Consider the following 16,248-nt stretch of genomic DNA (forward strand, 5'->3'; position numbering starts at 1 on the left):
TCATCATTTATCACACTTGAGAAGACCATTTTTGAAGAGCTTTTCTAAATTCTTTTGGAAGTAAATGCCACTTTAAGCTTCAAAACGAAACCTTTGCATACAAAAGCTGTTTGAATTAGTTTCTTTATCGAGGAAATATGTATTTCCATGAGCCTTTAAAGGCCAGAATGAATCCAGTGTAAAAAATACAGTAAAACAATGATGGCAGATGTCAAATTTAGGTAAAAGACTCCGATTAAAATCAATGAAACGGTTGATGCTAAGAATGCAAAGCCGCAAGGTGCCGAGTCTGGCCCAAGCAGTTGTTTACGCCTGTGGCTAAATGTGCTCATTTGCGCATCAAGCTTCCTTAATGGCCTCCTCTGCCTGTCTTGTGCATTCATTCAGAAAAATCCATTCCCAGATTTAATAGAGCAATAGAATTAGTGGAATCCAAAAATGTATTAGCGTCTGTGGTTAAAGGATTACATCTGTTAGGTCGTGACAACAGGAAGGAGCATCTCTTAAGTCTTGTTGACAAAAAGAAGGATTAGAAAAATATTCTGGCAAAATTACATTGAATAAATTCAATTAAAGGGAAAAAAAAATCTTTTTACATATAATTCTATAAGCCGTTGGTTCTTTTTGTGTTTTCTTAAACCAAGCTAAGAAATAAGGCTGGATAATATTCGGGTATTTTCCCTCCAATGTTGTTCCTTGTTCATCGTGAATTTACTTCCTCCCTCATTGTCTGTCTGATCATTTCACAAGATACTACTGGAAAAGTCAACATTCCAACTGCATAGAAATGCGAGCGAGTGAATTGAACCGCCCAAAATACCGTTTTTGACCTTATTCAGTTATGCATTTGTCACATTGTGATTGTCTCTCGTCAAAATGTGACTTCCTGTGTTGTAAAAGGACACTTGAAAATCTACCAGCCCTGATGTCAGCCCGTTTGAAGTTTTCAAGCCCATGTAAATGAAACTCTGCAGAGCAGAGATAAGTGGAATACTTATCATCTCGGCGACAAATGACTCACAGCTTTTTTGTGACTATTTCACATCGTCAGTGATGTGGAGTGGAGCAACCTCACGGCCCAAAATGAACTGGCTCTGCAGTTTTGAAGCTGCTGAAGTGTTAATTATGTGATATCCCTATGGGCATGGATGGCGGAGTCAATGTCAGGTGAAGGAAATGAGATTGTAAACAGAAAACCAAAGATTCCCCCCCCCCCTAATATTAGAACAATTGCAAATGTTGGCCCTTTGAGCGAGTTTGTTCCTCTTATCAAATATTGAAATGAACAAGTTCTAAATTAAGACCATCTATTTCTGGAGCATTTCCGCTGCTTGAGTTTGAAGCCGAGAGCATTTCTGCATGCTCTAAAGTGAGTCAGAGTTAACTGCAGTTTATATTTAGCTCACCCGGCTTTGTGCAAAGAAAAGTGGGCCATTTGACTGCTTTGTTTTTTTGTTTTTTTTTTATTAATGGATGCGCCTCACTGACTTACTTTGACTCTAGTTCTCCTAAACAAAGAAACTGTGGCTTCACTTCAGCTCCTCCTATTCTAATTAGCACTTTAGTGTGCTGAGCAAACACTGATTTCATTTGTCTTATTCATGTTTTAGTCTGACAGTTTTGTTTTGTTTTTTTTCTGTGAGTGAAGTGGGTGGACTTGCTTGACACCATCGTGCATATTTGTTAGGCTCGCTGCGTTTCTCAGGGAATGCATTTGGGGTTTGTTCATACGCATGACTGTTATTTCCATATGCATGCACACGTTTGCAGCAGAACGTCAATATTTCACGACTGTGGTTGCTAGAATGATTCAATCAGTGCTTGACCCCTGTTGCTTTAACTGATAGGCCAAAAAAAAAACATATTAACAGCATTTAACTAAAAATATATATTTTTAAAAAAGATCATATCTGGTAACAAATATTTTTATTGCGACTTTTTTCCCCACTTTTTTTACTTTGACAATTTTTAAGTTAAAAATATATCTAGTTACATTCAACGTTTAGTTTCATTGTTTTTTTTTCTTCATTTTAGAAAGTAGTATGCTGTCTTCCATTATTATTATTATTATTATTATTATTGAGAGAATATAATAAAAAGGAGGCCAACACCCCCTTGTTTGCCTTCCCCTCCAACATTCACACATCGCATGCCAGGGTGGAGAGAGTGACCATCGTAAATGCTATTTATAGTAACGCTTGCTGATTTAAATAAAAAGATTATTGCCCCTCCCCTGCACTCGTCTCATGATAGGATTGGGGGCAATTCAATAGTCCTCTATCTTCATCTTGTCTTTGTTGATAGTCTAAATTCCTGTCATCATGTTGTCATCCATCCGCTTCTAAATGTCCTTAGCCTGACCACACTCTATGCTTCTCTGATCCTTTTTAAAGGAAGACTGCAATTTCTCCTCTGTGCGATTGTATATCAATCGCCATCTCCTGAAAGAGTGAGGCCAGACCAGGGGAGGCGGTGAAGAGGGTGCAATGTTTCGTGCCACGCATTTCAATTGCATTCACAACCTGGCTCACTTGTCTAGAATCTTCCTTGCACGCTGAAGGAATGCATCTGGGGTACTTTGATGAGTTTCAAAAAAATGATCCAAGATGAATCAATCATAAAATCTCATCTTCACCCTAAAATTATAGCATAAACTAAAACCTAGCAAGAAAGATTTTTGTTCAACATGACCCATCTATTCTAGGGTTCACTAAGTTTCCACAAAGCAGGCTAATCGTGATTGCGGTGATCGGGTGTGACGCAACGTGTGACGGGAAACCGATAAATACATCAGTCCTTGAGGCTTCATGTGCATTCACTTCCTTGAGTGATTCTTCTATGACAACAAATCATTTTGTCTTCCCCCACAAATTCCAAATTTGTTTCCAGCCAATCACTATACGGTCTTTTTCCGTAAGAGACACAATGGAAACTTTCAGACAACACGGAAGGAAACTTTTGGTTTAGATTTAGACGACAAGCTGTTGAAATTTCCATAGGCTTGGAAATTCAGCAGTATTTTATTTTTATTTTATTTATTTTTTGCAATTTGCATATCTCCTTTACCAAATAGTTTTATTTATATATGATTAGATGATCTCTGTGCAAATAATATTTCCACTGCCTTGGTTGTTTGATTATCCAGATGCAGAAAGTTGAGTTTTATTTTAATTGGTGGAGTGTTGCAAATGATATTGGATTCTTCCTTCTCATCATCCAAAACTATTCTCCGCTGAACTGTGCAGTCACCACTTGATGTGCTTTGTCGACATCTAGCTGTAAAGTGCAGAGTCACATGTAATAATGTGGTTTTTTTTTCACTAACTTGTGTGTGCTCTCTGACCCGCACAGCTGTTCACTGCAACTTGAGCCAGAATGGCATCGACCACCAGATGTACCCAGAAGACGTTGAATCGCAGCTGGATGAAGAGGAGGAATCCGTGGACGGCCCAACGCTGCTGCTGGATGACGACAGCCCGAGCTACCGTGACATAAGCCCTTCCATCTTCCAGCGTCGCTTGCCACCACATCGCTCAGTATCCGAGTCTGAGCTCACACGGGTGAGACGCCGTCCAAAATTATTCCACCTTGAAGTATCTTGCTTGTGTGTAATGGTCTAATTCCACCCTATGTCGTCACGGTAACATACTATAGAAAATAGTAGTGGTAGCAAAATGAAGCTTCAGATTTGCGTATCTCATCATCACTTCTGTGGTAGGCCTCACCTGGCACAGTTTGTAAATCTTCATCTATCTCTAATAAGACGTCTCATTAAATCATTTAACATTGTGTGTTATTCTACACGTATCAACACAAGTATGTTTCCATCCAGTCTTTTCATATCATTGAATAATTAACTTTCATCTCCAGCTCAGCTTAAATGAGTGAGACAGGAAGGGAAAGAATGAAAGGTGAAAGCAAGCTTGGCAAGGATGCTAATTAGCTGTGAGGAGGAGATCAAAACTGATGACGAGATCTCAAATCGGCTCTTGCTCAGTCAACAGTTCATTTCCGTGCAATCCCTATAGAACACCTGCACTGCCCCGTGCGTGACACTAGAGGGCACTCTAAAACTGTATACTATTTGAATATTTCAGAAGAGGGAGCGCTTGTCCTCAACCTTGCAATTTAATGACACTATAAATAAAATACATATTTCAGCAAGCAGCTAAAATGATGCCCCATTGCTCAATATCATATATTCTAATATATTCTTCTTTGGAGTTGTAAAATGAGCTTACCCTGTTGCTTTTATGAAGATAATGGCAAATATAAATTGCTCAGTTTGGACTGACCAGTTTATTGAAATTTTCATTTAGGTTTTGACTTCTCAGGTCATATTATTGTGGTCGAGGGGATAAATAAATGTAAATAGTATTCAAGAAAAACCATTACATCAATAAGTATTACATTTTAGAAAGAAAAAAAATCACCAGTTGTTTCTTAAATGACATTGAAATGTGTTGTGCGTTCATTCCAATTCACTCCGTTGAGTGCCACCATCAGGTTGAAACATTCAGCCACACGGTGCATTTAATTCTGAATTACACACGGCCACAAAGAGAGGTGATTGTCTCTTGATTCATTTAGCTGACTCCGTCCATATTGGATGTTTAAATGCATATCAGTGTTGGAGCAATTACACGCTTCATTATGTATGTTATAGTTTGCAGTTAGTTACTGCGTGGCTGTTTATTCATGTCAGGGTTGCGTATTTTCCCCCCCAAGGCACTGCAATATCTTGTCTTTAATTTTTGAGCGTGTCCTTGCAGCGTTGCTAAGGTAACCTGAAGAATACTGGTGAGCCGTGCCGGGCTTTTAGTTATCAATTAAAGCCAAGGGCAACACAGCAGGGAATGTTTTGTTGCCGAGAGTCTTTCAAGTTTCTCATCATACTGCTTCTTTTTTTTTTTTTCTCTTATATTGCACATGTTGGTCACCAATTTGCCACTTTTTATGCGCATCTTGTTTCCAGATGTATTCAATTTGGGGGGGGAAAAAAAAACCTTTCTCTTTTTACACCCTTGATGTGTCACTCAAAGTTGTAATTGGCTGAGAGTTTTTGCCAACAGCTCTTTGTGTCTCTCCTGCTGTTTTCTCCTCATCCTTTGGATCTGCTTGCTGACTGCGCGGCACCAGCTTACCTATTTCCCGCAGCCCCAGGAGCGCTGCTTTGGGCTGAATCGGAGTAGAATGTAAAACAGAGACGGCCATTGACTCACAAATGGGTTCACAGAAAATGAGTCTCCTGTGTCAAATCCGTTTGTGAGGTCCTGGCATTATTTCTTTCTTTTCTTTTTTTCCCTCCTTTTTAGCCTTGTCCGTCAGTGCAGCTATACACACGATCCTCTTGTTTTGTTTTTCAGTCAGTCAAACTTTTTCTTACACAGTCTTTCTGAATTTAGTCTCACTCTCCCTTTTGTTGCCTCGGGCTCCTCGTCGGGGGTTAATGAACATTGGGTTGAGCTGTGTTTAAGAGTTAATGTGGTTTTGTCCTCCATCCCACACCTTAATCCACCCACCCTCACCTCCCTGCAGAATCAGCAGCAACGCGAGTTGCCAAGCAATCGCATTAAGTGCAATGCGGACCGGCCTAACCTGCCTTCTCGCTTGGTTTGGCCATCTGTCACTTTGACTTCCTGCTCGGAATACAGACTACTGGACCGTAACTCCTCTTATTGGGTCTGATAAACTAAGATGCCAAATGGAATATTAGGAAGAGCATCCAGGGTTCAAGTCGATTTTTAAAAGGCTATGAATCCATCCATCTAAAAGCAAGGCCTTAACTGCCCAACACTTTTTACAAATTGACCAATTCATTAATTAACCTTAGCCTAGCTGTCGAAATTCCGGGTGTCTGTGAGCACTGCGGGCTATTCATTTGATGAAACCTAGCAGCCCATTCCCCCAATTATAATCATTCCAGATGAATATTAAATTGGAAGGAGTGACATAGAGGAGAGGTTTTCCATATTCAGGGAGAGATGAGAGGCAAAATGGGGAATGGCAAGTGAGATAGAGCTGACGGGGATGGAATATGGCTGGGAGGAAAAGGACAAGAAATGCATCCAGTACCTGTAGGTCGATGCACTCGGTGAAGAAGAGAAGGAAAGAATATCATTGCTATGCTGTACCACGGTAAAGCCGGAGGGCAAGCTAAAGTGAAAGGTAGCGCTTGTGAAATTTTAATCACCCCTTGCTTGTTTGTGATGGGAGTAGCCGCTCAATTAGAATCAAAAGCGTGGGCAAAAAACTTCAACGTTTTGCTGCCTGCTCAATGTTGTACTTTACATTCTGCAGTCTCACCGAGCCGCCACAATGCACTGTTTGTTTTGTTCGCCCGCTCGCTCGCTCGCTCGGCCCTGCTCTCACATGTCCAAGTCACAGAGGGGGTGGGGGGGGGGTCGAGAAAAGCAAACATTTTCAATGTTCTGTCTGCGGAAACAATTGCATGAAATCAAGGCACCAAATCAAAGGTGTTTATTTTTCTTCCCAGTTGTAGCTGAGTGATTAGTGAAGAGCTGCCGATAAATTGTGTAGCTGCCACAGAGCGAAAAAATCTTTTTGGAAATCGAAAATACATATTCATAATGATTACATTTGCATTTGGATGATTCCTCCAACTGTTGAGTATTTTTTTTCACTTGTACAAATCGAATTAGAAGGCTCTCAAATTGGCGGCCCAACGGTTCCAAAACAAAAACACAACTATGTCAAATGTATTCTGAAATGATTTACTTCTCACAGCCCGGTTATGTGAAACTATCCAAACCAGTGGCCCTGTGGACCCAACAGGACGTTTGCAAATGGCTGAAGAAACACTGTCCCAATCAACATCAGATCTATAGTGACTCCTTCAAACAACACGATATCACAGGTAATGCATGACCATTCTGATTCTCAAATCCATATTGACTGTGTGAATATTTATGAAGATTTTTTTTCTTTTATTTTCTACCCATAAAACCTTGAACCAACCCGGCCATCTTGCACTTGTCACAAGCCAGATCTGATTGGTTTTGTCCGCGCCAGCCACCTGCAGCCTCATTTCCACAGTCAAAACGTTAGCACAGACATTTGCCACGTCAATCATTTTCCTAACAAGGATCCTCAAGGTCACCCCGCTGTGAGCAACTCTCGGGTCCTCATGGCAACAGACGAACGTTAATTGCCATGCACTCCACCTCTCGGAGCGCGACTGATCATGCTAATATGTTTGTTTGTTGCCGTCAAGGGCCCCTTCGATTCAGCAATGGTCTAGCAGCGGAAAATCGCTCCGAGGTCACCAAGAGTGGCAGAATGATGATCAGTCTCGTTTTTGCCCTTAATGCATTTTTTACCATTATATCTTTTGAAACTTTCAATCATGCGCTTGGGACATTTGTTTTCATTTTTTTATCATGTTATGAAATAGATGGCCAGTATAGCGAGCTAACAAATATGCAATATAATAAAAATAATAAATCGTGTAAAGACAGGCATATTTTTCCCCAGACCAAAGTCACATTGTGTCTAATTTTTGACTAATTTCTCGAGAGAATTGGGAAAATGGAGCTCAGCTTCATCACATTATATTAACATTGGTTTGTTGTTCAGGTATAATCATGTTACAGAAAACAAATACACATTTGCACACGTACACACATACGCATAAAGGATATTCCTAATTGCAATTTGGAGATAATGTTAGGCTTGAAAATCTTCAAGTAATTTAGTTTGTTTCCACTACAAGGACTAATTACGTGAACACAGTTTAAAAAAACAAAATCAGGCCATAATTCAATCTTTAACATAATGTACAGGTCTACATGCAATTATCGTGTACAATGGGGAAATAAATGGAAGAAAATAGATTTAATTATATAGATGCAACAACAAACATACAAATGGATTTTTGCTTGTGTACATACAGTAATTAAGATGTGTTGATTGATTCAAATGCATTTCATGTAAACCGCCTTTTTGTGATGATGCAGTTTTGACTTTAGTATGCAGCCGTGCTCCTGTACCCAAAGAATCAATGCGTCCCATCCTCCCACCATCGCCTCCCTCGATCTTTACCTCCCATCCCTAACAGAGACACCCAGATGTCATTAAAAATGCATTAAAGCATATTAAGGTATAATTACATATTAGTCTCTAATCTGTTGTAATTACAAGATCCGGACTCTTTTTATAAAGGAATAGCTTGGTGCCATACATAAATGACTTCAAGGCACATTTTCACTGCATGATATCTCTAATTAGAAGAAGAAAAAAAAAAGACAACAGGATAAATTAGTTTCTGGAAGTGGGCATCCATCTATCCATCCATCCATCCATCCATCCATCCATCCATCCATCCATCCATCCATTCATCCATCCATCAAGAGGCTATATAGCCTTGTGCGCAATTTGTGTGTGTAACACCTCAATTTGCATTTTCTTCTGAATCCCACAAAATTCATTGTGTTTGTATGAATGTTCATGCACTTTCCACTCCCATTCATCAAAGTAGCTTTTGCTGGGGCAGGCAGGGCTCAAGATTAATCTGCCTTCTTGCAACACTGCTGCCGACACACCACTCATTAATCTGGCACTTGTGTGAACATGTATCTTTTTTTTTTTTCCTAGTGTACGTTTTTAGGTTTAGGGGGTTGTGAATTTTACAATATAATGTAAATAATCAAATATGTTATCCCCACAAAAGAGCAGGGTAAGAAATGTGAAGAAGTGTTTACCTCATTCCAGAGGTGACTGATAAGTAGGATTGTGAAAAAGTCATCTGAATACAAAAATGATAATGGAGGAGCAGTATAGAGAAGAAAATTGGGGTGATAAAGCCATCTTATTTCCATTCTCTTATTATGCAAGTACACATTTGGTTTTTCGCCACTCACTCGCATATAAAAATGTTTCCGTTGTTTTTTTAATTCAACCCGAACCACAATTGGTTAAACAAAAGAGTGGTGGCCTTTCACTTTGTGTTTACATTGTTAAATCAATGGTTTCAACAGCAGCTTAATAAGGGATCTTGATGGACCTTGTGTTGCTATTGATTATATGGTCCCAACACATAATTATAAACACGCCACCACAACATGATTTAGTATTGAAAAAGTTTTAATAGATTTCTGTGGGATGGCTTTGGATTCCTCCCAGACACAAATGTCTATTTTTCCAGTATCACGCTTGATTGTGCTTCCAACAGCACTGACTCACTCACTGCTCTTCTCCTTTCTGCATTATTGTTATTTTCATCACCAGTTGGCGTTCATTAACTTTTCTTGCTCCCTGTGTGGTTGTACAGAATAGAAAAAAAATTTGAAAAAGGCTCGTTGCGGTCATATTAAATTTGGCAAAAGCAGTTTTTTTTTTTTTTTTTTTACTGTAACTACACCATGAGGCTACTCGGCTTCTTTAAATTTTCTTACATAATAGAGTTGAAATTAAGCTCTGCTTCTCATAATGAGCTCCAATTGAATGAGCAAATGAGCCAACATATATGGAATTACATTTCACACTAATCTGCCGCTATTGAAAAACATGTTGTTTTTTTTAAATGACATGATGGAAACATAACTTTATTCTTTCTTTATTAGGGCGGGCTCTGATGAGATTGACAGATCGAAAGCTGGAGAGAATGGGCATCATCCAGGAAGCGGAAAGGCAAAATATCCTGCAGCAGGTCCTGCAACTCCGTGTCCGGGAGGAAGTTAGGACCCTTCAGCTCCTAACACAAGGTCAACTTTTGTTTTTTTTCAATATTTGCAAACACTACACACTCAAGTTTTTTTTTTATTATTTCCAATTTATTAATTCAAATGTTAACAAAGCCACCGACTTTCTAGATTGCTTTTAGCAGAAAAACCTTTTCTGATTTCCGTGGTCGCTTCCTGCCCTCCTCCATTACCTCCCTACTTCACCATCACCTTGAGTACACTCAAAAACAGAACTTAGCCTCCGGGGTTGAAGATAGATTCTAGGAATTGTACTCACTAAAATGTGGAGTGTGTGAAATACCAACATGGGCGTTGTGAGTTGTGAATACAAATGTATGGAACAAGGTCAATGACCATCGTGCCTCAGGTCAAATTACAATATGCACTCTTTGGAGTTGAAGAGCTACTGTAGTATGTAAAGCTCATCCCCAAGTGGAATGGGAGCTCATGAAATCCTTCTGGGTTTTTCAAACACCCCTTGGGCTGTTTTTCTTCTTTTTTTTTTTTTTTTTACAAGAACTGGAAAGCAGGTTGGAGAGAAAGCAATGTATTTCCATGCCCAGGGCATCCGCACCTTGAGCTGTTGCTCGAGGCAAAAAGACTTGTAACCACTTGGGATTAGAACTACAGAGAAGGGAAATGAGATAGATAGCAATGGAGCGGCTGGTGATGAGGCATCATGTTAAAAAAAAAAAAAAAAAAGAGAGAGAGAGGTGAGACGACAGATGGGTGAGATCGAGCAGAGAGGAAAACTCAAAGGTAGGTGGGATGAAAAGTGTGTCAGACAGAACGCTTGGTGGCAAGAAAAAGAGCCCATATAGGATTTAAAAAAAAAATATAAAAAAACACGGAAAATAAGAATAATTAATCTTACTCATGAACTGTTTTTATAGATAAACGCAAGACCAACAGTACATCAAAAATTAGCCATATTGTACAAAACAAAAAAGTTTTTATGACTATTGATAGTTCCCTTCATACTTTCCCCACTTTATTATTTATGATGATCATTAAAACAAATGTGAATCTCAGTTAAGATAACCCAGCAGGTGCAATTACAATCAGGTATTTCATCGAGTCTTTCATTTCTGTCCAGGTAATTTGGGCCCGAACGTTATACATTATACTAGACGACTAGACAATTTTTTCAAAAGGTATCTATGGAAACATATTTGTGGAAGATTAAGCTGTGTGTAAAGATGTTAATATAGCCAAGACAAAGAGGTGTGTGTTTAAATGTCAATGTGAAAAAAAAACAGGTCATATCTAGACAGAGAAAAATAGTCCAATATTTTTGCAGCAATAATAAGGAGACGAGACACATCTATTATCGACCACGACATTGCGGCACAAAACACTGATGGAGGAAAATAAAAAAAGAGAGAGAAAATGAGCTGTTGTAATTACTGCAGTGTGTGCCCAGACAGGTCCGGCTAGACGGACACTGATTGACCTTTAAGGGTTACTGGGCCATGCGAGGGGAATAATTAGATTTCCCCGTGTCCCCCGTGTCAGTGCCAGTGGAAGACAACAGAGATCTGCGAGGTTACAATTATCTGAGAAAGGTCAAAGGAACAACAGCAGTCTTTGTTTGCGTAAACGGAGAAAATGAGCACCGGCAAGTTCAATTAGGAAAACTACCATTAGTGATATTTGGGTGGGTAGGAATGTTTTCAACACTTTTCAACAGTATACACTCAGGAAATGAAAAAAAAAATAGTAAACAAAGCAAAAACAAGTACGGGGAAAGAAATTGTAATAACAAGGATCGATAGGTAACAGAAAAAGCAATAAACTCGTGTCTCATAAGAAAACATCGGAGCGATTCTCACATCTCTGATAGACCCACAAGCTATAGACTTTATATTAACCTTGCATCTAGTATTGAAACAAACAACAATATTCCTTCACCTGAGATAAGATGTCATGAGGGAATGGAAGCCGGTTGTAGATTTACATCAAACCTTAGACAGGTCCGAGACAAAGAAAAATATGATGAATTATGGTGGGGTTTTAAAAATAAAGAAATCAAAGGTCCTTTAATGGCTACACGGACTCGCTCTTAATGAATATAAATGCAAAAAAAATTGAATAATTGGTGTTGCGTTGCTTTCCTCGTCCCCAAAAAAAAAAAATCCAATTTTCAACTTTTTCTGGATTCAATTTCATGCTCGGGACCGTAATGACGTTTTCAACCCTGGTGCTAATAAATAAGCTATTAACTGGCTTGTGAAATCATGGCTCTCCAAAAAGCTACTTGAATTACACAGCTGACGGCGCCCCGCCACCAAAGCGCTTTTCAGAATAGGCCACGCTAATCTGGGCATGTAGACATGGCCAGAGTGTTTATGCTTCATTTACTCAAACAAAGACTCATTAACAGTGACAAAGACAAATGTGGGGGGGCAGACAAATTCTTTTAAGTATCCCTAAATAAAAAAAAAATAAAAAAATCACATTTGCCTATTTCATGCTCCAAACAAATTTTACCACACACGTAGCGACTCATTCATGACAAGCAGCAACTATTAACTAGTAAACACGATGGAGTGTCAATGCGAATACTATTATCAAGACCAAACAATGTTAAAAAAGAAGTGACTGTTCCATTATTGTTGTTCTGTATTCCTTTTATTGATTACACAACAGGAGATCAGGGTTTTTTATTCTGGAATAGTGATGTTATAGTGGAGAGAAGAAAAGTTGTCATGTCTTTTTCTACCTCGGCTTACAGTAAGTCATTATTTGGAGATCTTCCCGTTGTGAATCAATGATAGTGTTATTGCTGACATTTACATTTATTCTGTTTAGAGATGAACGATAAAAACTGAAAATTAAACTCAACTCAGACTTATTATAAGGACATCATTGAAGCAACAGGCAAAATGTATCTTTTTTGCAAATGCCAAAATATAATATGCCCTAAAATGGATTATACAGTGGGTAAAAAAAAAAAAAAGACTGGAGGCGCTTCAGTATGACTTCTGTTCTTCCTTTGGACTTTCCCCATGTATCAGATGCCCGGCCGGCGCCGGGTGCGCGGCGAAGCGAGAGCTCTCATTAGCCCAGCTCTCCCTTCGGGACCAGCGCATCTCTGAAAGCCCTTCAGCCTTACGGTTTTCCCTTGACTTCATCCGTCCTCACTGCGCTCTCCAATGTCTCCTCCCTCTTTTTTCTTCCTTGCTTATTCTTGCCGGGAGGGAAGGTCAAATTAATTCTTTTTCATCATTTCCTGTCAGTAAGATTGCTTCTGCAGAGACTTCCATTATGGCTCAGCGCTTGAAAGATGTGAAAGTGAATACCTTTGACAAAGTGCTTTTTTTTTTTTTTTTTTTTAACCTGTCCCTTAGATATAAATGTGGTCTATATCTTTTCATAAACTGTGCCCCTGCTTAGATGCCATAGTGCACCATAACTTTAAAATAATGAGTCACTTAGGCCTTCAATCCTATTCAGGAGATACACGGAGAGATTACACAAATTTTTAGCGTTTTTTACTAGGAAAGAAAAGAAAAATTGGATAATAGCAGTCATTCACATGTCCTTCATTCTGACAAAAAGAGCTTTTTATTTTATTTTTTTAAATAACAGGACATGATGGGGATACACAATAACACACATGAAAGAAAATAAGGAATTAGCTTATTGACTAAACATAAAAAATAATTTAAAAAAAGAAAAATATCAAAAAGAAAAGAAAACTCTTCTCCACCCACACGCACACCACTGTTTTGTTTTTTTCCTGGAACAAAAGAGCTGTGAGGCAGAAGAATAATGTCAAGGTTAGACACACCATGTGTAAAATAATTTTACCTATATCTATGTCTGAATATGACACTAGTGCTGAACTTCATTTGCAATGGTTCAGAGTGGCTACAGAAGAACTACCGACGCCATCTTCATTCAGTTATCGCCAAATGAGATTGCATTAAGCGCTCCATCTATAGTTTGCCTGGTTCCACTCAGTCTGATGCAGTCTCTGACCACAAGCGGACATCCAGGAGCCCAGACAGCAGGGACTTTCATGATCTTACAAAACTGGATCAATAGGCCCGAGCGCACTTACTGTACAAGCCATCATTCCATAAAGCAGCTTTTGCAATGCTCTTTACATGGAATGGGAAGTAGAAGAGGAAATATTGGTTGTCATGGCGATGCCCGGGCTATACCAGTTAGAAAAAGAATGGGAGAATATTGGATCGTTTGAATAGCCAGAAGTTGAGTTGGTTCATAATGAGCTTTTAAAAAAAAATAAAAAAAAACGACTTGAACCCGTCAGTTAAGTCTGTTTTCTTATTAAAAGCGATAAATGGTGCTCACGGGGAGGTAGAATGGTTCAGCGGTCATTTTTTTTTTAATCTGTGCTGTGTCTTCTGGTGCAAAATCACATGCCTTTGCTCCAGTGCTGTAATTGGCTTCTTTATTATTCAAGGCCGTACATGAATTAATGGTGATCAAAGATGGAAACTGCTAATGAGCTATTGACTTTCTCCTTGTTTTATGTTAATTTCACGGAATATTTTCATGGATGTCTTTAGATGTTATAATGTAGTCTAGCTGACAATAAAAAAAAAAAAAGAATCATTGATAAAAATACATGTTTGATTATTTTTGGTGTCGATAAATGACAATTATATTTTCTCATGCAGTAGAGTTGGCTTTAGTATTATTTGCACAGATCAGTCAAATATTAGGCAACAAAATGTGTTTGCTAAATGGAAGTGCACATGATCTGGACCATGAATATTGGTCTTCAAAAGAAAATTCATTCTTTTTACAGTCCCCTCAGAGCATTTTGTACCATGCAACACAAAGGGGTGTGAGGACATTGAGCGCTCAGCAAAAAGAAGCCAAGGTTAGTCGGGTTTTTTTTATTTTTTATTTTTTCCAGGTACATAGGGTACATAAAGAGGATATGATGTATTTTATGCCTGTTTGGGATCAGGCTGCTCTATTGATGATTGATGGCAGCGTAGTTAGCAATAGCACAGCAGCGCACCTGATCATCCATTATTATTTTAACATCTTTCACTTTAAGGGCAGACATGATTGATGGAGAACTTTTAATGCCTTTGGCTTGAAACTATGGCTCACAGTGCTTAAGAAGAGACTGTAAAGCAACTGGATACGAATATTTGATGGCATTTTTCGAGTTACTGAGATGAATATATGCTGGGGATTGTAATGTATTGTGGCTGTGGTATGCAGATGTAGGATGTTCTGAAACATTTATATCTTCTTTATTGTTCCGCAAACTATTTTCTCAACTCAAATATGCTTTGTGTGTGGGCCAGGAATCCATTTGATGTCAGTTTCATTTTCTGTGTGTAGTCCATGTTGTGAGACTGATGGCGGCCGGGCAGCGATCTTTTGCCCCCGCCAGTGGCTTCTCTTCAGGGACATGCCTATCTTTTGATTATCCTCCTGTCCGACCTGAGTATGGCCTGGCCTTGTAACTATGCCGGCAACCACCGATGCACCTAATGAGGGACGCCTCGTTTTTGCTACCTACCTACCGCAAGGATAAATCCTTTATATACTCTTTTACTCGGTCACACTTCTGTAAATCAGAAAAGAGAAAAAAAAAATGAAGTTTCAAACTAATGCACCTAAGTGCCAGTGCTTCTTTAGCACGGGGGAAGAGTGCCAATGCGAAATGGCAGGATGAATTAATGAAAGTGCGTGGCGTTGTGGCAGTAGAACGTGTGCCATCACTCACAGCGGGGGGGGGGGGGGGGGAATTGCTTTATTGCCGTTTCACTTGCCGAATTGCTCTTCATAAATCTGTCATGACATTAACAGTGAAGATCAGGGAAGAATGCCAAACTGGTTGTAGGACATCCATGTTAATGAAGGGACACCGTTACAGTGGAGGGAGGCCTAATTGAATGACAATAATAGTTTTATTTGTATAAGGAAAAACTGAAAAATATCATTTGCGTGCAATTCATTCAGTGGATGAGCAGGATTTTTTTTTTTTTCCCCCCACTTTAGTCTCCTGTCATCTTTTTGGGCTACAGCTTGTGGTGTTGAATTATAGCTTGTCGGTGTGGTTGAGTGATGTCAATACAAAAGAAAATAGGTAGGGAATATTTGATGAATAAATGATGCAAGTCTTCTGCTATGGCAGTCATTTACTACGCTACGTTGCACGCTCGGGTCGTATGACACCAAATCCACCCACCGGCTATTTATAAGCGACGTATTAGTCTTCATTAGGCAGCCATCATATCATCAGTCAGAAAATATTGGAAGTCTTTCATGTATCTCATTACCCCCTCGGGGCCAGCAAACACATTTGTTAGTGTTTTATTTTATTGGCCAATTATGGCAAGGAGTCGGATGAAGTTCACCTTTTGAGTGCCTTTGACTTTGACAAGCATTGAGCAGATTGCCGTTTAACCTGATCCCGTGGGATCTTTTATCTCTTTATTTATGCTTAGTTGTCACTTTCCCTTTTTTTTTTTTTGCTGCTTTGCAATTAAATTATATGGAGCACTGTTATATTGGATAATTTGTGCCAATGAAACTCCAAAATAAATGACAG

The 16,248-nt window shown here is 39.1% G+C and overlaps 1 protein-coding gene across 6 annotated transcripts in view; it reads left to right on the forward strand.

Annotated features, from left to right (window-relative positions):
- samd12 (sterile alpha motif domain containing 12) overlaps positions 1-16,248 on the forward strand; it is a 30,581-nt gene that overhangs the window by 1,759 nt on the left and 12,574 nt on the right. For 3 of the 6 annotated variants that reach the window (XM_085901440.1, XM_085901441.1, XM_085901439.1), the window contains 4 exons: positions 3,352-3,560; positions 6,748-6,877; positions 9,582-9,722; positions 14,482-14,556. In XM_085901440.1, coding sequence (XP_085757566.1) covers positions 3,352-3,560; positions 6,748-6,877; positions 9,582-9,722; positions 14,482-14,556 — 555 coding nt within the window. Of the gene's footprint in view, positions 1-3,351; positions 3,561-6,747; positions 6,878-7,007; positions 8,078-9,581; positions 9,723-14,481; positions 14,557-16,248 lie in introns of those variants that run through there. The other 3 variants (XM_085901442.1, XM_085901443.1, XM_085901444.1) reach the window with 3 other exon arrangements.

This window comes from Syngnathus leptorhynchus, chromosome 20 (genome assembly GCF_054491065.1).
Source record: "Syngnathus leptorhynchus isolate UIUO chromosome 20, UIUO_Slep, whole genome shotgun sequence".
In the NCBI taxonomy this organism is placed as follows: Eukaryota; Metazoa; Chordata; class Actinopteri; order Syngnathiformes; family Syngnathidae; genus Syngnathus; species Syngnathus leptorhynchus.